This window comes from Desmodus rotundus, chromosome 1, assembly GCF_022682495.2.
Source record: "Desmodus rotundus isolate HL8 chromosome 1, HLdesRot8A.1, whole genome shotgun sequence".
NCBI classification, from domain to species: Eukaryota; Metazoa; Chordata; class Mammalia; order Chiroptera; family Phyllostomidae; genus Desmodus; species Desmodus rotundus.
Genome location: NC_071387.1, coordinates 51,689,955 through 51,715,453, shown reverse-complemented (window position 1 = coordinate 51,715,453; position 25,499 = coordinate 51,689,955). Strand labels below are relative to the sequence as shown.

At 40.1% G+C, this 25,499-nt stretch overlaps 1 protein-coding gene across 3 annotated transcripts in view; it reads left to right on the top strand.

Annotated features, from left to right (window-relative positions):
- Positions 1-25,499, top strand: part of LOC112299563 (histone-arginine methyltransferase CARM1) — a 217,924-nt gene that overhangs the window by 165,061 nt on the left and 27,364 nt on the right. For all 3 annotated transcript variants that reach the window (XM_053924192.1, XM_053924197.1, XM_053924200.1), the window contains exons 6-7: positions 8,344-8,521; positions 14,193-14,283. In XM_053924192.1, coding sequence (XP_053780167.1) covers positions 8,344-8,521; positions 14,193-14,283 — 269 coding nt within the window. The remainder of the gene's footprint in view (positions 1-8,343; positions 8,522-14,192; positions 14,284-25,499) is intronic.

Sequence of the window (25,499 nt, the reverse complement as noted above, 5' to 3'; positions counted from 1 at the left end):
CTGTGATCACCTTGATTACAGGTGGGGGACCGGGGTGCACTGAGGAGAGGGGCAACGGGAGAGAGACAGTGCTGTGGGCGTTTCCTCTTTAGATCCTTCTCAGAAAGGAGTCAAGCCATAATGCTGCTATCACCAATAATACTTATGAACTAAACTTGTTGAAACACATTCACAAATACAGTTGCTTTTGTCCACGTCTGTCCCTGCTTAGCAGCATGTCCTTAGTTGGACACTGACCTTCCTAGGACTCAGTTTTCTGAATTATAAAATGATGGGTTCAGAACAGGTAGTGAGCAAAGAACTTTAGCTTAAATCTTCTGTGTAAGGAAATTAAAGCCAATGAACTTTTTAACAGTAAGCTTAATATTGCTTTTTTAAATGTTGAGCAGATGTTCAGAATTGCTCATTCAGGAATGGGGCAGAAGAGACATATCAAAGAAAGATTGGTAAGGTTTGAATGGAACTAATAGCTTTGGGAAGTATTGTAATTATAACAATTGAATCTTCCCATTATATAGGAATGATTTATCCTTCGATTTTTTGTGTGTTCTTTTCACTTTCTCTCTTCAATGTCCTATAATTTTGAGAGGACAGGTCTTTCACGACTTTGCTTATTCGAATTGACAAGCACTTATTTCTTTTCCACGCAATTGTAAATAGGATTGCTTTCTTTACTTCTTTTTCATTGTGTATTAGTGTTATGAATATGACAGATTTCTGTATATTCAGTTTGTATTTTGTTTTGTAATGAATTATGTTATTAATTCTATTAATTTTGTTGAATTCTTTTTTGGGGGGGTCTTTTTCCATTTTTTAAAATTTTATTATCATTCAAGTACAGTTTTCTGCCTTTGACTCTCACCTCTCTCCCCAATCCCAGCCATCCCCACCTCCCTCCCCTGATTCCACCCCCTTAGTTTTGTCCATTTGTCCTTTATAGTTCCTGAAAACCCTTCACCCTTCTCCCCGCCATTATCCCCTCCAACCTCCCCTCTGATTACTGTCCATTTGTTCTTAATTTCAATGTCTTGGGTTATATTTTGCTTTCTTGTTTGATTTGTTGATTAGGTCCCACTTAAAGGTGAGATCATATGGTATTTGTCTCTCACCGCCTGGCTCTAACATGAACAACTAATCTATGACTGAGAAGGTAAAAATATACACTGAGGAGTTGACAGATTTTCAAAAAATTGGTCTTGGAAAAATAAAATTTATACATGCAATAAAAAAAAGAAAAGAAAAGAAAGATTGGTTAGGTATCCTGCCGTTTGAGGGACTGACTGCTCATTGGCTACATTTTTTTCTTTTATACTAAAGTCAAAACTGGACATGAGGAAGCAGAATCGAGCAGTTTAGGAAGGTCTAAAGTAAAATGTAATCATGCCCAGTTCGGGCCCTATCACATTTCCGAGTGAACCTCTCTGAACTTTTGTTTTTTAAGTTCCTCAGCTGATTGCCGTCATAAGCTTATATCATCACACACATATTTCTGTGTCCTTAATTAGCTACTGTGGGTGTGCTGTTGGCTCCCAGTAGAATTAATAGAGGAGGAACTATCATCCTCAGATGCACCTCCCAGTTTTGTTTGGTTATATTATTCCTAGATTATCAAGGTTGAGAATACTATGCCTTTAATGGATTGTCTGTAGCTTCCTTCTGAAAATTTAACCCCCAAAGTCAAATTAAGTATGATGGTCATATGAATATCTTTCCCTATCGAACCCAGTAGTTTCACTGGAGCCATAGAAAAGGAACTGTCACCCTACGTCACTGACCTCTTACTACTCCAAGAAGAATGTTATCTGTAACAAAAGTGGATAAAGTTTTAATTTCTTTTCAGATTTCTTCACTTCTCATTTATATTCAGCTTGCTACCCTTCCTTCCATTCATGTTGTGCTTTTTGTTATCTTTTCCTCTTGACTGGTTCCTTGTATTTTTTTTCACTTGTGACACAATTAAAACTCCTTTGAGGCTTTCTATGTCTGCAAATGTTTTCTATTCCCTCACACTTTTCAGATCTGGGCCTGGGTGTAAAATTGTAGGCTGAAAGTCATTTTCCCTCAGAACTTACTTTATAGCCTGCCAATGTCCTATGTTGCTGATGAAAATTCAGTATCAGTATAATTCTTGTGTATCTGAAACAAATTATGATTCTTTTAACTTTGAAAGCTTTGGGTATTTATTTTTTATTCCCAGAGTTGTCAAATGTTGCCGTGCTGTATCTAGATTTGGATGAATTTTTTAAGCTATTCACCCTACTTTATACTCAGTAGGCTCTTTCAATCAAAAGACTGGTCTCTTTCTTGAGTTCTGGAATTTTTTTATTCTATTTATTTAACTATTATGTTCATATCCACTTGATTATTATTTTGTACTTTTCAGTCTCTTCAAGTTTGCTCTATGTTCTCAGATTTCCTCAGCTTTATCTTACAGATCACTATCTTTGTCTTAAGTTTTGGCAATTCACCAACTGTATTATTTTCAGATAATTTTATTCTTAATTTTATAGCAGCCTATTCTTGTTTTATGGGCAAAAAAAAAATTCTCCTACTCTCTAAGGATAGTACTTAAAAAACAGTTATCTTCTGGGGTTATTTATTCATATTTTTTTAATCATCAGTTTTTTCTTGTATACTATTTATTTCCCTCCAATGTATGGTGATCCTTGCTTGCTCATTCTTAGCTGATCAATAAAGAACTAGGTTGCTTAGTATGGATAGCTGGTGGGTCTGTGTTCTCAACAGGCCTCTTTCCTAAGAGGGAGAGCAGACCAAAGCTTTTGCCCAAGTGGGGAGGATGTGTTGACAGGTAAGCTTCCTGTAAAATACAAGCACATGGAGCTCACTGGTAGCCTGGGAGCCTGCACTACTGCCAAAATAAAAATTTTATCCTAGGAATGTCACTTTGGATGGCATTGACTCATAACTTTCTTTGCTCAGAGTCTGCAATTGGAATCCAATTACCCCAAGTTCTTCCCTGTTTCCCTTTCTGTCTTCAGGATCCACACTAGAATCCTACTAAGATGTATCACAAAAGGCAATGCTAAGAACTTTAACTAGGGACAAAGCCCAGTGATGTCAGACTCATAGAGTCCGTGTATCTAAAGGTGGGGGCAGGGGTGGGGAGGCCATACTAGCCTGCAAGATAGTTCCAGAGGCTACTGTTGCTCTTGGCATTTTCTCCCAAACAGCCTTACAGGAAACGTGCTTTAGCTCTGATATTTAGAGGTTCAGAATGCTGTGTTCTGTTTTCTCCGTTAATCCAATCCAAACTACTTCCTGTCTTCTAAAATTTCCTCAAAATTTCTGCTCCCTGCTACCTCTTTTTTTAATTAAATTTATTGGGGTGACATTGGTTCATAAAATTATATAGGTTTCAAGTGTACAATTCTATGATACATCATCTGTATATTACATTGTGTGTTTAACACCCAAAGTCAAATCTTCTGGCAGCATATATTTGACCCCCTTTACCCCGTACTAACCCTCCACCTCTCCTTCCCTCTGGTGACCACCACACTGTGGTCTGTCTGTGTTTTTTTTGTTTATCTTGTTTGTTGCTTTCAGTTTTATATCCCATATATGAGTGAAATCATATGGTTCTTGGCTTTTTCTGTCTGACTTATTTTACTTAGAATGATATTCTCAAGATCCATCTATGTTAACACAAATGGCAGTATTTCATCTTTTCTATGGCCTAGTATTCCATTGTATGTATAAACTACATCTTCTTGAGCCAATCATCTCTCAAAGGACACTTTGTTTCCATGTCTTGGCCCCATGAATAATGCTGCAATGAACACGGGGACACATATATCTTTGCAAATAAATGTTTTCAAATTTCTCAGGTAGATGCCCAGAACGGGGGTTGCTGGGTCATATGGTAACTCTATTAATTTTTGAGGAACCTCCATACTGTTTTCCATAGAAGCTGTACCAGTTTACATTCCCACCAGCAGTGTATAGGGATTCCTTTTTCTCTAACGTCTCCACCTCTTATTCCCTGTCTTGTAGATAATAGCCATCCTAACAGATGTGAGGTAGTATCTTATTGTATTTTTTAAAATTTATTTTTATTGTATTTTTCCATTACCATTTATTTCCCTTATACCCCTCCCCTCCGCAGTCACCACACTGTTGCTCCATGAGTCCTTTTTCCTTTTTCTCAGTCCCTCCATCCCCTACCCACCTTCCACAAAAGCTGTCAGTCTGCTCTCTATCTATGAGCCTGTCTCTCTTTTTCTTGTTACTTCAGCTTATTCATTAGATTCTACATATGATTGAAATCATATAGTATTTGTCTTTCTCTAGCTGGCTTATTTCACTTAGCATAATGTTCTATAGGTCCATCCATGTTGTCTCAGAGGGTAAAATTTTCTTCTTTTTTATGACTGAGTAATGTTCCGTTGTGTAAATGTCCTATGGTTGTTTTATCCACTCATCTACTAATGGATATTTGGGCTGCTTCCATATTTTAGTGATTGTAAATAACACTGGAAAGAACATAGGCATGTTTATATTCTTTCAAATTAGTGTATCCAGTTTCTTTGGATAAATTCCTAGAAGTGGAATCACTGGGTCAAACCCACCGCCCGCATTGTACTCCACAGGCAATAAATATGAGCATTCCCCTTAAGTTCAGTGACAAGACAGGCATGTCTGCTTTCACCTGTTTTATTCCACATAGTACTGGAAGTTCTAGCCATAGCAATCAGACAAGAAGTAAAAGGCATCCAGATTGGGAAGGAAGAAGTAAAACTGTTTATTTGCAGATGTCGTGATACTGTACATACAGAACCCTAAAGATTCCACCAAGAAACTGCTGGAACTAGTAAATGACTTCAGTCAAGTAGCGGGATACAAAATTAATATCCAGAAATCAGTTGCATTTTTATATGCCAATAATGAACTGTCAGAAAGGGAAATTAAGAAAACAGTCCTATTCACAATTGTTTCAGAAGAATAAAATACCTAGGAATAAATCTAACCAAGGATGTTAAAGACTTGTACTCAGATAATTATAAGACATCGAAGAAAGAAATTGAAGAAATCTCAGTTCTATTGTTTTGTTATCTTTAAATTCTTATTCTACTTAAATGATGTTCTTTGACTTATATATTCCTTTGTACTTTCTAATTTGATTTGATCCTTGAAATAACACTATGGAATAGGTACTATTCTTCCTCTTATTTTATAAGTGAAAAAATGGACTTCCAAGAAATTGTGTGTCTTGGCCACAGTCTTGTAGCTAGTAAGTAGAGGATTCACGACCAGCACCCAAGTCTTTTACCTTCAAACAATTGCTCTTTCCACTGCTTTGAGATAAAACATAATTAAATGCTATATTGTGTAGTACAGCCTGTAAAACTGATTAAGCTTCCAAACTGAACAGGCATAAATAAACAACACGAATTTAATGCACGTAACTCTTTGAAAAACCTCCGAAATGAGATGAGGATGGCAGAGCAGCAGGTGAAACTACACTGATCTGTGCTAGAAGTTACCGTGGTAGAAGGACGACTGCTGCTGCCGCCACCTGAAGTGTGAGTGTGCGTGGGCGTTCGTGGGTATTTTAAGCAACTGATGACAAGTGACAGGACTATTGAAACAGGCTTTTGAAACCCAGTGTAATAACAAGGAAGCAGAATCAAAACAAGAATAGATGTGATAGTTTACTTGTACCTCGATGGTATCTGGGGAGAAGAGCCTTTGTTTGGAATTTCTCTCTGTCCTCAACTCCCTCTGTCCTGAAGGGCCAGGTCACACAGTAAAAATCCATGTAACAGTGACTGTGGTGGGTGACGAGCCTTCTGCAGGAAGGGCCCGTTACAGCACTTGGAGGGACACACTGGAGTTCACGTTGTCCTGGAAAGGAGAGCTCTACTGCGTCGCAGTTTTGGAAGAAAGGTGTATGAAGGGACGTAAATGATCTGCACCAAGAATGTTGTAAACCCAAGATGAAGGGAGGCAGCAAGGCTGACTCAAAAAATATTGTATGTTGGTATCTGGAATTAGCTGCGCTTGTGTCTTCAAGCTCTTCTTGGTTGAGTTGATATCCTGTTTTCAACTATCTTTGTCAAGAAATTGTATTCAAACCTAGGATTATCAAATAACTATTTTAATTGCTTCCTCCAGGTTGATCTGTAGGAGATAAATAAATTGTTTAATTTTAAAAAGCCCTGCAAAGTATTCAAATAAGCTTGGATGTGTTTGATTTAACCAGGCCAACTGGTCTAAAACAAATTACAGAAAAAAGATTATTTTATATTAATTAATATATAATGACAAAATATTATCTATTGTTTTAAGCAGGGATACACTAAAATGCCTGCTGGAAAATCTGCCTCGCCTTCATCTGGATTATGAGAATACAAGTGGTTTTTATTTTCATATTTTTTCTCATCTACATTTCTTTTTTAGTGAACAATATTTGTAATAAAAACAACATGACAACAATTATAACGTTAATGCTTAACCCTTAATAAGCTTTATCTTGTGTTAGCCTCACGCAAGCCTATGAAGTAGGCACTACTGTTATTATTTTCAGTGTGTAAATGCTATTTTTAAATTCCTGATTTGAAGCTATTAGGGACCAGACAAGTTGGTGCAGGCAGAGAGGAAAAAGTGGAAATGAGTCATATCTGAAAGGCAGAAACATGAGAACACAGTAGCTAATTGTCTCTGGGAAACAACCGTGTGTGCCTCCAGGATACTGAGGATTACAGTATTAGTGACAGAAACGGAATCAAGGAGGTCTCAGTTTATATACAGATTCAAACGATATTTAGAGAAATGGTTAGTTTTCAGGAAGAATGTGAGTTTGGCTCTTTACTTGTTCATATTGAGGAGATGAGAAAGCACATTGGTAGAAATGTTTGGCCCCAGCTCCGGTGAGAGAGGAACCTAAAGACGTCCTGTAGACGGTCATCCACATGGAGCCATAGTCTGAGGCACGGAGCTGAATGGACACTCCTGAGAAGAGGATGTACAGAGAAAAGCAGGACACCAAAGGCTTTGACCTTCAAGTCTTGTCTCTATACGACCCCATGAACTTGACTAACATGTGGAATGATGATAGACTGCAATTCTGAGGCCTTGTGCATGGATATATATTGACAAAGGATGACATTTTCAAATAGTTTCCTTAGAGATTACTTGATTTCTTGTTTAGAAAGTAAGAGTAGAAAAGACACTTAAGAAGCTTACAGGGCACATGTTGGTGAGCAGCACCCTAGCAGATAGAATTTGTGGTGAAAGATACTCTAGCTGTGTGGAGAAGTGATCAGAAATTGAGAATGGAATCATGACAGATATAGGGTACACTGTATTTAGGATGAGGGAAGGGATCAAGTTAGGAAAATACAAAATGGAAGGTCTCTGACTGTGTATAAATATAATGAGTAAAGATGTAAGAGTCTTAGGGTCTCAGAGAACCCCAACTTAACAAGGAATGTGCTGTGTATCATGCTGGAATATGTAAGATGTTTACTAGGAAACATTTCTTTCAGGCACTAGAAGGACGTAAATGTCAATGCGATCGCCTTGTCCTATTTGGCACTAAGAAGACCTGTATTAGAAATATAATAAATACATTTCTCTTCAAGTCCCCTCTTTTAAGTGAGTTCAAAGTTATTCAATGAAACAGGACATCAAAGAAAAATGACTACGTAACTGTAAAATGTACTTCTAAAGACAGGTTAATGCACATGGTATTATTTTCGGAGTCGAAAGATTAAGGGATAATTTAATGAGGATCAAGATCATTAATTAGGGCAAGGTTATTGTACAGAACTTTTTGGCATCTTTATTGCGGGCAGAAAAATGGGAAAGAAGCTGAAATCATCAGAAAGAGCAATCTCCCAAAAAGTACCTGTATGTATACAAGGTGGGGAAAATGTAGGTTTACAGGTGTGAGTACAGAAAATACAGTTTATTCTTGTATTATTATTTATTAATTATTGTATTGTTTATTTGTCTTATAACTGTAAACCTGCTTTTGCACCCCCCATGTATATATGCAGACACAGACCACACATACTTACACACACAAACATACAGTATTTGTTTGTATAAAAGTGTGGAAGGGTATACACCAAATTATTAATAGTTATTATTTGTATGTGGTACAATTACAGCTGCTTTTACTTGTCCCACATCTGAATCTTCTAATTTATCTATATGTGACATGAAATGTTTGTGTAGTAAGAAGAAAACTGTTTACAGTGTTTATAGAAACAGGTACGTCACTTCCCTCTCAGCCCTGTGACACTGCCAACCCCTTACCTGCAGAACTCACGGATGCCGTGTGACAAGAATAGCGGTACTCTCTTTTATTCTTTTCAGATGTTAGTGAGAAATAATCACCTTTCAGACAAGATCATTGTTCTGCCAGGGAAAATTGAAGAAATCTCACTTCCTGAGACTGTAGATGTGATTATTTCTGAACCAATGGGATACATGCTGTTCAATGAAAGGATGCTGGAGAGTTACCTTCATTCCAAAAAATGGCTGAAAGCAAATGGTGAGTTGGCTGATCCTGGTTTAGAAAACAAGCTAATGTTTTAAAATTTGCCATTTTTTCCCTTCATGTTTAATTATTGACAGAAACAGGGAGAGAACATTTCTGTTACACCAATTCTTTGAATTTCTCATCTTATTCCATAATGAATGAGATAGTCTCCAACCATAAAGACATGATGGTGCCTGACCATGTGGCCCAGCGAGTTGGGCAGCATCCCACAGAGTGAAAGGTGGCTAGTTTGGTTCCCAGTCAGGGCACGTGCCCAGGTTGCAGGGTCAGGCCCTGGCTGGGGCATGTACGATCAATGTTTCTCTCTCACATTGATGTTTCTCTCCCTCTCTTTCTCCCTCCCTTCCCCTCTCTCTAAAAGTTAATAAAGTAAAATCTTAAAAGACATGGTGGCTGTGTGTGGCACAGTATTCAGTGTTGTATGAGCACCAGTTCAGAGTTGTGTATTTTTGTCCTGGTTCTGTTGCTCTCCTCCTTAAGGAACTTGGCCTAATATTTGACCTTTTGACTTTGATTTCCTCATCTATAATATTAAAAATAATCTCTAAAGCCCTCTCAGATGTTGGCCTTCTATAGTGTAATAAACTCTCTGGGGTTTGCTGCTTGTTTCTGACTTACCCTTTTTCTACTCTTTGTCTTTTCCCCTATCATCACTGAATATAATCAAGATAAAAATATAAAGTCTAGTAATTTTTGTGCCTACCAGTTGTCTGCATGTGCTAGTCAGTTTGCATGAATTATTTTATGAAAACCTTACAAAGTGTGAGTGATGGAGGTTTTTAACTTATCTGGAGAGTTATTGCTGAGGTTCTCCATGATTTTGCATTCCTTCCCTAGGAGACATTTGACAACATCTAGAGACATTTGGGTTCCAAGGCTTGGGGAGGGGGTTCTACCAGCACTAGCGGGAAAAGCCATGGGGATGCTGCTAAACATCCTTCCATGCACACGACAGCCTCTGTGCTTCAAAGAGGTATCCAGCCTCAACTGTCAGTAGTGCCAAGACTGAGGCCTGGCTTAGGGGAATAGACCTGAAAAGACCTGGCACAATGAGGAAAGCAACTTAGCAAGGACACACCTTTAATAAGTGACATAAAGACCCATACGTATACTGTCTACAAAAGACTCACTTCAGATCGAAAGACGCACACAGACAAAGTAAAGGATGGAAAGATATTTCATGAAAATGGAAACAAACAAACAAACAAAACCTGGAGTAGCAATACTTATACCGGACAAAATAGACTTTAAAACAAAAACCATATTACGAGAGACAAAGAAGGACCCAGCAATTCTTTTTTTGGGAATTTACCCAAAGAAACCCAAAATACTAAGTTGAAAAGACAGATATATCCATATGTTCGTTGCAGCGTCATTCACTATAGCCAAGGTATGGAAACAACCTAAGTGTCCACCAGTGGGTGATGGATAAGGAGATGGTGCACATATGCAATGGAATATGACTCAGCCATAGAAAAAAAGTGAAATCTTGCCATCTGCAAAAACACAGAGGGACCCAGGGGTATTGTGCTGAGTGAAATAAGTCAGACAAAGGAAGACAAATGCCATATGATTTCACTTATATGTGGCATCTATAAAACAAAATAAATGAACAAGCATAACAGAAACAGACTCATGCACACAGAGAACACTTTGACATTGCCAGAGGGGAGCAGGGTTAAAGGATGGGTGAAAAGGTGAAGGGATTAGGAAGTACAAATTGTACTTACAGAACAGTCGTGCGAGTGTAGAGTACAGCATAGGGAGTAGAGTCAATAATACAGGGCAAACTCCATTCTCGAACTTAATTCGTTCCAGAAAATTGTTTGAGAAGTGATTTGAAAACTGAATCACCTTTGTCTGTTGCCTGAGAGACGTGTGACTGATCACACAGGTATCAGCATGAAGGGGTTTTTGGGTAGAGAATTGAGAACTGAAGTGAACTAGTGGGTCAAGACCCCAATTGTTTGAGGACCAAGACATTCAAGAACTGAGGTTTAAGAACTAGATTTATTGAGCTGATAACTTAGTAAGTTATGTAATGTCTAATCACTGAGTTGCATACCTGAGACTAATATAATATTGTATGTCAACTGTAACTGAAAAAAAATTATTTAAAGTCAAAAAGTGACAGAGCAGCAATCTCACCCCAGGTCGGTCTGGCCTGCATCCCACACTCACAGCCCCTGTGCATGCACTGACTTCCCACTCTTCCCCGGAGAGGGTGGGCCCATTCTAACAGCTCCTGTTTCTCAGTTAAGGTGGAGGAGGTAACTGGCCAATCTTAACAGTTGTATCCCTCATGAGAGTCGCAGCTTCTTACCTTAATTGTATTTACTTTAAATTACCAGTGTCGTGGCACCCTACCTGGGTGTCCAATGAAGACAAAATGGGAAATAAAAGTGCAGCTCATATTAACCAAGTGACACAGTATATGAGTATCGATAAAGCTTGAGACTTACCTATAATTTCGTACATGTTTTCAGAATGTAGGGATTCAGAAATATGCACTGAAAAACCTCATGTCAACAATAAACAAACATACTTAGGCAAAATGCACCTGATGGCAAGAACTTCATTGGTGTTCCTGTCGCCAAACAGTCTGGACGATCCTGGAAGCCTTGTGTTCAAGCAATAAAACCGAACTGTGGGAGATGAAGGGAAGAAGTGAAGCTACTTAGGTTCCCTCCTCAGTGCCCCCCAGGAGGAATTTTAGTACTTCTTCTGGCATTTTTCTAATGGTGAGGTGCTTCCACGTGGTGAGATTTTGCACCTAGTTAATTAACGTGCATCTCGTTGAGCCTAAGTGGCATATTTCCCCAGATGACTGCAATGGATCTGAAATTTTATATTGGGCTATGTACCTTTAACTAGACAAGTGGAAATAAATACTGATTTTATCAGCTTTCTACCCTGCGTACTCCTGAGGGAAGGATGATTGATTTTTTTTCTAATTATTTTTATTTTCCATGGAAAGAAGACATAGTTTACAATATCCAATAGTAATAAAAGGCTTATAATGAAAAAATAGGCACCCTCTGCCTCATCTCCTCCTGTCCTGAGACTGCTCCCCAAAGGCTATCCCTTTGAACTCTATTCTTTTATTTATTTACCTGCGTGTTTATTATTTACCTGCGTGTTTCTATATAAAGTTGTCCTATTGCTATTCTAATCATTCTGTGGTTGAGGAGTTAGCTTCCCTACATAGCAGTGCTCTCCCTTCTCGACACACCCTCCCCACCCCCAATCCTCTCAATATGTTTATGCAGGTCCTCAATCCCTTATCCTAACCCTTGGGGCCAAATATGTTTCAGAATTCAAAAGCTGGAGGACTTTAGAAAGGTAACACACTCATATACCATGTATTATGGAACATCTCCAGTTGCATGTGAGGCAAGACTCCATAATGAACCACATTATATGTACTTCCACAGCAAAAATATGAATACGGTCATCAAGAAAGATAAATAGGGACTATTAATAGACTAGCAGCAGTTCAGGTCAGGTTTTGTCATCAGGTGATGTTGCAAACTTACAAAAATCTGTCGCTTTGCAGAGCAGAGCTTCTTAGATTTCAGAATTTAATGTAAAGAAATATGGACCTAGATTATTATTTGGTTAAATCAATAATCAATGTTTATTATGAAAATATAAATATTGTTCAGTGCTGAATCAGGTGATATAATATGTACATATGATTATATATTTTCTCGTGAAACCTTTTGCTCTTTCTGGAGTTCATTGTCTTGTTTTTTCATTAGCATAGTTTTTCCATATACTCATAACTAATTTTTTCTGTGTTCCAATGGGTCGGACAGATCCTATCAGTGTTTAGTCTGTGGAGGCCTCCCTCCTCTGACCCTCTCTTCTCTGCTAGTCCCACTGCATGGCTACCACTCTTTGCCTCTCTCTCTCCATTCCTGTGTCTTCCTCTTTCTTGGTTCACGCCATCACTTCAGCAAAGAATATTGTCTAACAGGTGCTGGAGAAAGGAAGCTTGAGAAGTTGCTTTTTATTGAATCCATGGATTATTATATTGCTGGGTAGAGTATTTTAAATTAAGCACAGTTTTTTTACTCAGTATTTTTAAGACATCTTTTTTTCTGGTTTTTGGTTTCTAATATTACTATTGAGAAGTCCAGTGCCATCCTGACTCCTGATGCTTTAAAATGACATGGTTTTCCTCTGTGGACATTTTTAGTATCTTGTCTTCATTTCTAATCTCCTTCACATAAAACTTTTAAAATTTTTGTGATGGACATGTAGTGAGTGTGTTGAATCAAAAGACATTCTCTTTAACTTTTGGAATATTGTTTTATATTTTACCTTTGATGATTTCCTCTTCTCCATTTTACTTGATATCTTTGAATCCCTATTAGACTTAGGCTCAGAACATCCTTCTCTGGAACTTCCCAAGTTTACCCAAATAGTGACGCTTATTACTTTTCTAAGGTTTTTTAATATCCTTCTATCTTGAAATTGAAAAATCACCAAGCAGTCATTATTGTTTTGACACTGATGTGTGAGATTTAGATTGTGACATATGAATGATCTTACAATCATGCTTTTTCTGTGACTACCGCTGAAAATACCCTAAATAAAACAATCTGTTCTTTTTTGATAGACTTTGAGTTAAAGTATGGGGCCACTGACGATTGAGTGAGATTCCATCCCTGGATTTTGTCCTTTTGCTTTTTAGCCCTGAGATTGTGTCTGAGGCACTCCAGTTTCCCTGTTCCTTATTTTTTTCTCATTTACAAAGTAGGTATAAATAATAAAACCCACTTTATATTGTTAAGAGGATTAAATGAATTAGTACATAGAAAGCTCAGGAAAAAAAGTTCATGGCAAAGTTAACAAAATCAAGAAATTTTTGGTATTATTACTTTTTACTTTAATCAGTTTCTTAGGCGATCCTTATTTGTGAAATGTGGTTAATAGTTTATCTGTCTTTTATGTGCAGTTTAATAATGACAATGAAAAAGGGTCTCCCTAAAATGACAAGAATGATAATGATGGTCACCAAGTCTGCCTGCTCAGAAAGGCCTGATTTCAGGCCCGCTAGTCTAAGTGTTTGTTGGCCGGCCGAAGAATCTGCCTTTGCCCCGGTGACTGGAGACGTGGTGAACGAAACACAGGTGTGGGTGTACCTCCATGGAGAGTGGCGAGCCTCTGCATGAGCACAGATTCTAATAGCGCTTAAAAAGAGAGGCAGTATGATTATGTGTGGACAAGTCTGAGAAGGGAAATAATAATACAATAGAATGATGAAATGTTGATTATTTTCAAAGCCAAGTTGTTTTTACAATAAATGAGAAAAAGAAATAAAGGAAGTGCCCGGGATTTCAAGCAGAGGCATACAGGAACAAAGAAAGCCAATAAGTAGCTGGGAGGGCGCCTGTGCCAGGTCGCAGCTCACCTGGGACTCCCCAGGCTTTTACCATCACAAAGCTCTGGGACTTGCTTTGGTGTCGTTTTATATCCCCTCTGGTCTCCTGCCTAATTTTCGTATCCTTGCTGTGAGAAAGAATTGTATTTTAGCCTGTTGTGTGATAACTGAAATAGGTGAAAGAAGGAAACCGGTCAAGTGGTGGGTCAGTGGGCCGGCCAATCAGAAGGTAGGAGGAGTCAACGTTTGGGTCTGTTGTCTTTTGCTCATTAGGAATGCTGTTCCCGACGTTCAGCGACATCCACTTGGCCCCCTTTTCTGATGACCAGCTCTACATGGAACACTACTCCAGAGCCAACTTTTGGTAATGTTCTGTCTTATTTTCCCTTTCCTTCAGAGTTAAACAGTTTCTAAAATGACTGACATTCGAGGTCACATGCTGGGGGCAAGGGCTACTCTCTATATTGTAGAATGTTTAGCAGGATCTGTGGTCTGTACCTACTAGATGCCATCAGCACCTTCCCCACAGTGTGACAACCAAAATGTGCCCAGACATTGCCAAATGTCCCCGCAGGGGCAAAATCCCTCCCCACTGAGAACTAGAATGGACAAACCAGGGAAGAGCTTACACAGCATGAACACCGGAAAGACTGCCCTGAGGCTAACATGACAGCATCTTCCCCACTGTGGGCTGTACCTCCGTTGCCACTTCTCAGCATCCATTTCTTTGGCTCAGGGCTATGGCTTCTGTTAGAACTTGCCTTTGTCAGAGAACATGTCAATCAATATACCTCAATGTAAATGAGCTGATCAAAAAATGTTTGAGGGTTTTCCTAATTGACTGTTGGCTTTTGGGCAGTTCACTTCACCCTCTAAGACTTGGTTTTTTATTTGTAAAATGAGAACTAACACAAAACCCCTGCCCCTTCTAAACCACCATCTCTTCTGGCATTCTTTTTCTTTTTTTTTTTGGTTCTTTATTTTTTTTAATTTTTAATTTTTTATTGTTTTCCAAGTACAGTTGTCTCCATTTTCCCCCATCCCTTACCTGCCCCACCCCACCCACCCCCACCTGCCACCCTCAATCCTTTGGCTCAAATCCACCTTTGGCATTGTCCATGGGTCCCTTATACATGTTCCTTGATGACCCTTTCCCTACTTTACCCCATTATCCCCCTTCCCCCTCCTCTCTGGTTACCATCGATCTGTTCTTTATTCTAATGTCTCTGTTTTTTATTTTGCTTGCTTGCTTGTTTTGTTGATCAGGTTCCACTTAAAGGTGAGATCATATGGTAGTTGTCCCTCACTGCCTGGCTTATTTCACTTAGCATAATGCTCTCCAGTTCCACTCATGCTGTAGCAAAGGGTAGGAGTTCCTCCTTTCTGCTGCGTAGTATTCCATTGTGTAAATGTACCATACTTTTTTGATCCATTCATTTACTGATGGGCACTTAGGTTGCTTCCAGCGCTTGGCTATTGTAAATTGTGCTTCTATGAATATTGATGTGCGTAAGTTCTTTTGAATTGGTGTTTCATGATTTTTAGGGTATAATCCCAGTAGTGGAGTTGCTGTGTCAAAAGGCATTCTTCTGAGAACTGGTTTTTATGAGAAAAAGGAAGAAGAATGATGATATTGGACCCATGGGAGGTAGAAACAGAACAGATATCATCCTTGTGGGAATGTTGTATATGGAGGAGGGAGCACAGGCCTCTGCTGGCAGATGGATGAGGATGGATGCTAAAATGCATGCTCTGAGTTCTAGTTGAGGTATGCAGAACCCCTCCCACAGAAAGAGCCAAAGTTCATTTCCCACATTTTCTCTTTGTAATTCTATCCTTTGGTGAAGGGGAAGCAAATAGGAGGTGCTTTGGTTTCCTGGATTACAGAATTCTATGAGGGTCAAAGGGCTAAGATTTTTCTTCTTCTTATAGCATTCTATGGCTTCTGCTCAATCTGTAATTCTGAAACTTTAAACCAGAGGCTTTCCAGTGGGGATGAATGGCCTAGTGGTGTGTGGAGGGCAATGAGATGGGGAAGACCTTAATTATGATTATTGTCCTGTAAGGTCATGCCTGCCCTAAATGTTTATGTTTTAAATGTCTCCTGATTTAGTGGAGAAGTTGGAGACTTAGGGATTCAGATAAAAGAGTGGACTGGACTTGTGGGGGAGGTTGGTTGCCTGGGCATTGCCTGTGTGGCCTTCTAGCTGTGCCATCTGCAGGCAGCTTACTACCGTGAGAATATTAATGATCACCGTGGACTGGTAGGCTCCCTGTCAGCATACAAACATGCTGCTATATATTCTATCTAAAAAGAAAATAAAAACAAAGCTGTTTTTATATCTCATTCCCCCAGTCAGCCACCATCCATCTCTCTAAATCCCTTTGCAGCAAGATTCCTCAAAGGGGTTGTCTGCACTCAAACACCTCCGACTGCCACCTTCAGTGTCTCTCAAGACATCCCACGAAAACCATTCTTATCAAGGGCACCAGTGCCCTGACCTCCACCTTGCTAAACCCAGTGATTGGCGTTCACTTCTCAGCTTATGTAACCTACCAGCATTGGAGCAGCATTGGAGCAGAATTTGGAACACTATTTGCCCCACGTTTCTTCTGCCTCACTGGTCACTTTCTCAACCCTCCTCTGGTTGTTACCTGTCTTGCTAACCTCTGGTGTTGGAGTTCCCTGGACACAGTCTCTGAACCTCTTCTCTGTCTGTAGTTACTCCCGTGGTGAGTTCACCCATTCCCAAAGCTCACATACCAGCTGTATACTGATGATGCCTAAGTGTATCTCTCTAGCTCAGACATGTCCAGAGAGCTCCAAATTTTTCCATGGCCAACTTCCTCCTGGAAATCTCCTGTTGGACAGACTTACCATGTTCAAAACTGAACTCCCAACCTCCCCCACGCCCATCCCAAACCTGCTCTGCTCAGTCTTTCCACCTCAGTTGCTGACAAGTTTAGCCTCCCAGGCACCAGGGCTCCAAACCTTGAAGGCTTCTCTTCTGTACCTGATATATAAACCATCAAGAAATTGTTTGTTCTGCTTTCAAAATATATCCAGAACCTGACCAATTCTCAAAATATTCACTGTTCTCCCTTGATCCCAACACTATTATCTAATCTCAGTTATTGCAACAGCTTCTTAACACATTTTTCCCAACATTTCCAAAACCTTCCGGTGGTTTTGGCCCAGTCTGGCTCTTCCTTTCCTACTGCCATGTTCAATCAGCTCCATCCACACAGGTATCCTGCTGCTCCCCAGACATGCCCCCACCTAAGGGCCTTTGCATTTGCTGACCTGTCCATCTGGAATACTTTCCCCTCAGTATTCACATGGCTACTTCCTTCACCTCCATAAAGTCTTTGTTAAATGCCACCTTCTCAATAACACTTACCCTGACCACCTGATTTCAAATGCCAACCATCCCACCTCCAATCTCGTATTTTCTGCTCTTTTTTCCTCTAGCACTTATCACCTCCTAAGAGATATGTAATTTCTTTATTCATCATTGTTTATCTTTGTATCCCTCCTGATGGAATGTCAGCAACTACAAGAGCCAGAATTCTATCAGTTTTCACTGCCTCCCCAGAGCCCAGAACAGGGCCTCCCACACGGTAGGCCTTCAATAAATGTTTATTTACTGAATGAGTAAGATTTCAGTAATTTCAAGCATGTACAGAAATAATTACTATGAAAATTTTAACTGATATCTTTTGAATTTTTCTGTTCTTTTTCATACCATACATTAGAATCATACCATACAAAAATTAGAATCATACCATAAATACCATTTTAGAACTTTTCTTGTTTTTCTTATTTTGACAATACCTTGTTGACATTTTCTCATATCTTTTAGACATTCTTTTGTTGAGGAGCATATTTTGTGGCTCTCTCATAACTTACCGACTCAAGCTCCAGTGTTGGATATTAAATTACTTTAATTACTATTTTAACCACAGAAATTCTACAAGCAATAACACTAAGGTATTTTTTCTATATTCTATGAGAATATAGAACTTTATAGAGTTCTATATCCTAAATTCTATAAGAAACAATGCTATAAAGTAAGTAGCTTATTATGGAAATCTTGGTGTGCGTTCTGATTATTTCCTTACAATAAATTGCTAGACGCAGAATCACTGGACCAAAAGGTGTGAAGAAGGAACTTTAAAAAATTGTTCTTATATATTGCCAAATTGCCCTGTGGAAAAGTTTTACCAATTAACACTTCTACCAGTGGTATATGAGAATGTCTGCTGAGTCTTGCCCATACGGGATATGTTTTTTTTTTTTAAATGCCAATTTGATTTGCAGAAAAATGGTGGCCAGTTTATTTTTAATCTTTACTTCTTTGATAGCTGGTGCATTTGAATTATTTTATTTTTAGTCAATCAACACAAAAATATTTTTAAAAACATATCGTTATCAAAATTGACAGCCTTTGCTTTCTTCCTAATTTGCTTGCCTCTCTAGAGTGGCTTTTGCATTAGACTCCTAGCATGTGGGCCTTTTGTTGCATTGATCCAGGGAACAGGTGGTGAAAGCTCGCGTGATTTCTGTAAGAAGAGGCAAACAAGTAGAAATGCTGGCTGAGAGGAAGGAGGGGGATAAAAAAAAAAAAAGAAAGAAATGAGTTTGGGTATATTCTGGGGGAGTGAGCTGAGAGACTGAAGAACAATTAACAGGCTACATAAATAAGATTCTCAGATATTCAGGCATAATCAGTGTTCAGTCCTCACCTGACTTTCCTACCAACAACATGGACACCATTGGCTCTTCTCTTCTGGAGCCTAAACCTGGTTGTCCTTCTCCCGTCCTGGCCCCACCTTCTCAGTCTCCGCCCCCTCACGGTCCACATCTTTAACATTGGACAGACTCCACATCAGTTCTTTGATGGCTTCCTCTTTCTGTCTGCACTCACTTCCTGACTGATCTCATTCAGTCTCCTGGCTGTCAATATTGTCTCTAGGCTGACAACTCCTAGAGTTAGAACTCCAGCCAGGATCTCTCCCTGGAAACATACACTGTGGATGTCCATCTGGCTGTTAACAAGTCTGCTCGGATGTCTGTCGGGTATTTTAAATTTAACATGTCCAAAGGCAATCTGCTGATCTTCATCACCACCCCCTGCCCACCCCTGCAAAATAAAACAAGCAAAACTAAAAACACTGCTTCTGCGACAGTCTTGCAATAGTCTCCCAGCTCAGTTCTTCTTTTCAAACAACTGAAATGATCTTAACGATACATAGTTCAGACCATATTCTTCTTCAGCTCAAAACCCTCCAGTGGCTTCCCGTTATATGCACAGCGAAAGCCAAAGTTCTCAGAACGGATGCTAAGACTCTGTGTGATCTAGTCCCCCTGTTGCCCCTCTGACGTCATCTCCTGCTACTTGCTCTGTTATTCTCTCCACTTGGCCTGGATGGCTGGTCTCCTTGCTTCCTCTTGAACATGCCCGACCTGCTCCCACCTCGGTGCCATTCCCTCTGCCTGATGGCCCTGTGGCTGCTCTCTCCTCCTTCAGGTCTTAGCTCACATGTCATCTTCCCAGGGAGACTGTCTAGCAATTAGAAATTGTCATCTTTTCCCTCCTGCATACTCTCATCCCACTTCTCACTTCATTCTCCTCTGTGGCACTTGTTAGGATCTTACATGTTATATGTTTTTACTTATTTTATTTATTGTCTGTTTCCCCCAAGAGACTACACATTCCAAAAAAGTGGCTGTTTAGGTTACGGCTCTGTCCCCGTTATCTAACATAGCTAATAGTCGCTGTTCAATACATTATTGTTAACTAGAAGGTAAGTATTAATTTATAAGAATTCTTTGTAAAGGATATTAAGACTTGTACTTTCTTGAAAATTTTTAATTTGCTTGATAATCTTTGTGATGGTTTTTGTCACAAAAGAAGTGAAAGTTTTTTATGTAGCTAGATCCACCTATATTTTCTTTAAACTTTCTTTTTTACCCCTTTATTTGGGAAAGGACTTCTCTACCCTGAGTCTGGTATTAATTTCCTTCTGCTTCTTTCATGTTTCGCTTTTTCCGTTTAACATTTTAAAATTTACATTTAACTCTAAAATTCATTTTAGTTTAAGTATGTGGTAAGCATATAACTTTCTCCTTTCTAAAGAACCAATGATGGGGTTCTCTCTTAGTAGACAAGATGACTACATTCTGATGCTAGTAGTAGCCACTTACAAAAATGATTTTCGTACTTGATTAAGATTTCCTGGCCCTTATTAATTAAGATCCTGAAAAGTATCTCCTGAGAGCAAGGCTCAGTCATGAAGAATTATCCGTCTCAGCTATAAAACTGCTTTATGTGTTAGGTACTACTGGCATTATTGAAAATAATTGGTTCAGGGGTTGTAACCAAAGCCTTTAAATAAAATTTTAAATGGATTCTCATATAAAAGAATATATATTCATAGGATCAATTAAGAGAAATAACCAAATATTCTCAAGTAGTTTAAGAATATTTATTACAGTTATTACAGTTACAGAACATAAAAGCTTGGGCAAACAGGCAGCAGTTAAATGCTGGATGAATCAGACTCCGGAGCCAGACTGAACTGTGCTTAATTCTTGGTTCTGTCAGTTACTAACTGTAAAACCTTAGCCAATTCAATTCAATTTATCTGAGACACAGTTTCCTTATTTATAAATTAAAGGTAACAGTATTACCTACCTGGGGACGGGGAGTCTCAGCCCCAGGGCAGTGTGCGGGTTCTGCCAGATGCTTCAGGTACCTACCCCACCTGTACAGCCAGGGACTGCAGCAATAACCACAGGAGGGGCATCCCAAATGTTCATTTACTGCCTGTCCTCCGCCAGCCCTCACTAACCAGAGGCACCCTACATTCCCTGGTTTCAATATCAGTTCACCCTTTTAATCTAACATTGTTTTAAAAATCGAGATACTCTTTCTCTAACATAGCGGCTTTGTCACAGAAACCCAGGCCCCTGTGGAAAAGGATTGGGGCGTATTGGCCACAGGTGCTTGTGGTGGTGCAGCGGAGTCCTGCCAGGGAGTGGGCCTCCATTCTGGTCATGGGCCAGTGGTCTCTGGAGCCATAAGCCAGATCTGGAGATTAGATCTGCAGATTGGGTGAGGGACCCACTCTTTCCCTGTGACAGCTGATTACCAGCCTGTTCACCAGCTAGCAAGTTGTTGTTGTTGCTGCTGCTGTTGTTGTACAAGTTGAGTGCTGTCCTAGAGACTACATTTCCTTCACCCCTTGGATAACACTAGGATCCACTAGGTTGGCCAAAAAGACCATTAAGTTTTTTCTGCAAAATAAAAGACACACTTTTCACTTTCACCAATAACTTTATTGATTTGGATATTTTGAGTATGTCAGCTCTCTACTGCTATTGACTTCTAATGGGCAGAGGCCAGGGGTGCTGCTAAACATCTTACAATGCATAAGACAGCCCCACAATAAAGGAATATTTGTCCAAAATGTCAACAGTACCAAGAAACTTCACAAACCACTTTTGACATATTTGATCAGCCACAGCACCTTCTCCATGCACTGCACAAATCTTTTTTTTGTGTTTCAGTTGTGTTTTCACCTTTCTTGAAATAATAAAGCACAACACACTGAAAATGTTGTGTATTTTCATCCGTCTTCAGTATTAAAATGGCTGCACAAAATTTCACCAATTTTGAGAAGACTTTTTAAGGTTGACATGACAGCTGTCACAATATATAATCTAACAAAATTGTTTCAAATGAAGTTAAAGACAACTAGGCGCTATGAGAGCCATCATACAGAAAGAACTAAACAAACTTTTTGTCCAACTTGATATTAGCAACCAGCACAGATCTCTGCGGGTCAGGGTGCCCTGACTGCCACTGTAGCCTTGCTGTCCAACACAGTAATTGCGACATTCCTGCCTATGACAGTTCATTCCTGTGTTATTGCTTCTGACGTTCTGAAATTCCATCCAAATTGTGCTCACTGGGAGCACAACTTAACAGCAACACCACCTGTTATTGATCTACTGAGGACAACCACCCCAAGCATCTCAGAAACGCCACTGCTCTCTCACTGATTTTTTCCCTGGTTACCTTTATAAAAGGAGGGTTTCCTGGGCTTTGCCTAAGAACATAGTCAGGTGGAACGGTCTTAAGTGTTGCACAGTAAATTCCTCTCCTATTTCCACCTCTCCAAGCCTCCTGCTCCTTTCCTCGGTACTGTGCTGCAGAAGTTCTGGAATCTCTGTCTCATTGACAGGCCATCACAATGACCACGCTTCAAAGCGACTTCCCAGCAGACCAGTAGGACGTGGTGTCTTTCTAGGGCATTGAATCCTGTGAGCGCCCCATGTACCTAACCTGACTTACAGTCTACCCTAGTCCGTTCCCATATATATTTTCCTGGTTCCCAGCGGAAAACATGAACCACCTTCTGCAATTTCTTAGGTGTGTAAGTTATCTTCTCCTGGAATAGGGATTGTACTTACTGCTCAGGCTGTGCCGGAGTCGTCAGCCTGGCAACAGAAGATCTGGTGCCGTTACCAGAAGAAGAGCACCTATTTGCTGGGAGAGCAAACAAGAGACGTCTACCACAGTTGTCTTGACTGATTCACACTCTTCCTTTCGATACAGGCTTCCATTGGCCCAATTCCTGGGCAAGCCAGTTATGTCTAGACTCACGTTGGCATACCTAGGAAATACTCCATGGATTCCTTTACAGAATCACAGGCTTTCTCTCACTTCTTACAAAAGAGGCACAGTCTGAAGTTTGGTTTCTTTTAAGGCCTGTGCATTCATTTCCTCCTCTCCTTTATACTAAAAAACATATTTTTACAAATACAAAATGTATATAAATATAGCACATGTAAAATATAAGCTGCATAATGAGCTGGGCATCTTTATAAATACCACTTCACACAGTGATATATCTGCATTCTGTCGATGCAGAAAAGGTTCAGAAACAACCAAGCCTTAAGTCCTATGTAAAAAATTGAATAAAGATGCAATTTGTTCCTAGACATATATCCTTCTATCAGGCACTCCCACCAGGCCCTTCCAACCACCCTCTTATGCTGTGTTCTCATCATCGTGTTTGACTTAGTGGACATTCTTGGATCCTTGGTTTGGGCTTGTAGTTCTTAGGGTAACATACGTCTCTCATGAGTGTGGCATACCCTTGGTGGGTAATTTTGGTGGAGTGCAGTATGTGAAGATACCCCAAAGTTACTTAATTGTCAAACAGCAGAATAGGGTTTTCCCTCCCTCTTTATCTCCTTCCTTCCTTTTCTTTCTTTTTTGGACTTTTTAAAGGAAGGAAGCTTATAATAGGGATGAGTGAATTTTTTTGTTAGAATGAAGAAGCAAAGATTTTTATTAAAGTAAAATATCTGAGTTATACTATGAGAGAGTGTGTTCATATTAGCAAGAGAAAAGAGCGTTTGTGTAGAGAAGCTCTCTTCTATTGAATCTAGAAGAGCAGTGCTACCTTCTGCAAGAGAACCTAAGGCTCTGTCACCCTCCTAAGACGGATCCTGGACACTGGTGGGGAGAGGACCTGTGTGGAAGGGGAAGAGGGACAAAAGACCAAGGTGAGTTAGAGGAGAGACAACAAGAACAAAAGAGACCGGAGGGGGGAGTTCTCCTGCATGCTTCCCCAAGCTAGGCTATACAGGGAGAATGTGCAGAAGTTAATGTGATGGTAAGTGGATTCTTTCTGCACTCTGGGTATGTTTAGGCATAGCTAATAGTAAGATGGTTTTACTTCTGGACTGTATTTGCAGGGCTCTACAGATGTTGCATGTATTAAGAAGAAGGAGGGGAGGGGAGGGGGAGTATGCTTGAAACTTGGAAGTCAGAACAAAATAAAAATCTGCCTTATGCACTCATAAAGGAGTCATAAGTTAACTCAGAAAATAAAACCCATAGATGATGAAAACAATGGAACTGATCCCCAGCTTGCAAGTCAACAGATTCATTTCCTAATCCATCCCCCTGCCAGTGCATCTTAGGAGACCCAGAGAGACGCCAGCTCCCATCTGCTTTAATTATTTTATGATGCATTCCAGAAGAGGATTTGAGATTTCTAAGAATTAGAAAAATGGTCCAGCCAGAAAGTTTGTAAAACCCAGGCAGTGGGCTCTGTGCCCACAACTCTCCGTCTGCCTAAAGAATGGTGCCCATTTGCACCACACTGGTCATGGCTGCTGGGTTTTAATTGGCACTGAACACACAAAGCAAATGATACAGCCTGGGCCCCCTGAGAGCTGTGGTTGTATGCAAAGGATAGAAAGCTGTTCTCAACCTCAGCCACAGCCAGGTGGAGGGCTGTCTTTGCTCTTGGGGTTTTCTCTTCCACCTATTTGGCCAGGATTCTAGAACAGCTCAGTTAGTAGTATTCAACCCTGATTGCACATTAGAATTACCTGTTGAACTTTGGAAACAAACAAGCGACCGGGGCTATACCCCCAGATCAAATAATTCACCACTTGGCAGGGGGTGGGGGGCAGACGGGATGCAGTCCAGGCACCAGCACTTTAAAAAACCTTTATAGGGGATTCTAAAGGAAGGACAAGGTTGAGTCCTTCCTTCTGGACTCTGTGGGAAATTGTCTTCCTGTCTTCCTCTGCCTCTACCTGACCCTCCCCTCTTTCTCTTTTTTATCTCTCTTCCTCTCACTCCTCTCTTTCCCCTTTCCCTCTCTCTCCATCCCTCTCCTCTTTCCCTCCACTAAAAACTTTGTGACAATGACTTATTTCCCCCAAGAACATGTCCATTGCCTTTGAAATACTGAAAAGATTGTTTAAATGTACAGTGTTCTGTTTCTAAGCATTTTCTAGGATTACAGGAGCGTGTTTTCAATGTGTGTTTATGTAATGATATGCAGCACTGTCTTCTGCCTTACCTGTGGGCCAGCTTGGCTCCGGCCCCTGGTGGAAGGAAAAGATTAAGAAACAAGTAATGAATCTGAAGAAACTTAGGGGAATAATTTTCCATTTCTCCATTATTCTTGTTGGCACCTGTGCCTACATATAGGGCCATATAGGACACCAGTTTCTGAATTCATTCATTAAAGATTATAGATAGATAAAGAGAGAGAGAGAGAGATTTTCAGTCCTAACAGTATATAAGGTCCCATTCCAAGTGCTAAATATACACTGATGAAAAAGAAAATACTTCTGAGATCCAAAATGGTGACAGAGTAACTGGCAGCTCTGTCCACTTGTTCCCAGAAACCGACAGAACTAGCAGTCAAAACACAGAGCAGAGAGCGAGTGAGAGCATCTGTGAATAAGCTCGTATGCGGACGAGAATGCAGGGAGTGTGTGGCAGTGGGCAAGAACCGGCCCTCCTGCAGGGCATCCAGGAGCCGGCAGCCCAGGCTTTCTAAGTGAGCCAGCTGCACAGAGTCTGGGTGGAGGCACACCAGCTCAGTAGCCATGATCGACCAGAAGGGAGAGAGAAGACCTGGGAGGTGTGGGCCCCAGAAACAGCACTGAGGGAGCAGGCCTGCCTGAGGCTGACAAGCTCTGGAGGGAGTGGGGTCAGCATGCCGCCACTGCCCTGTGTTATAATATAGCTGCAAGGCTCT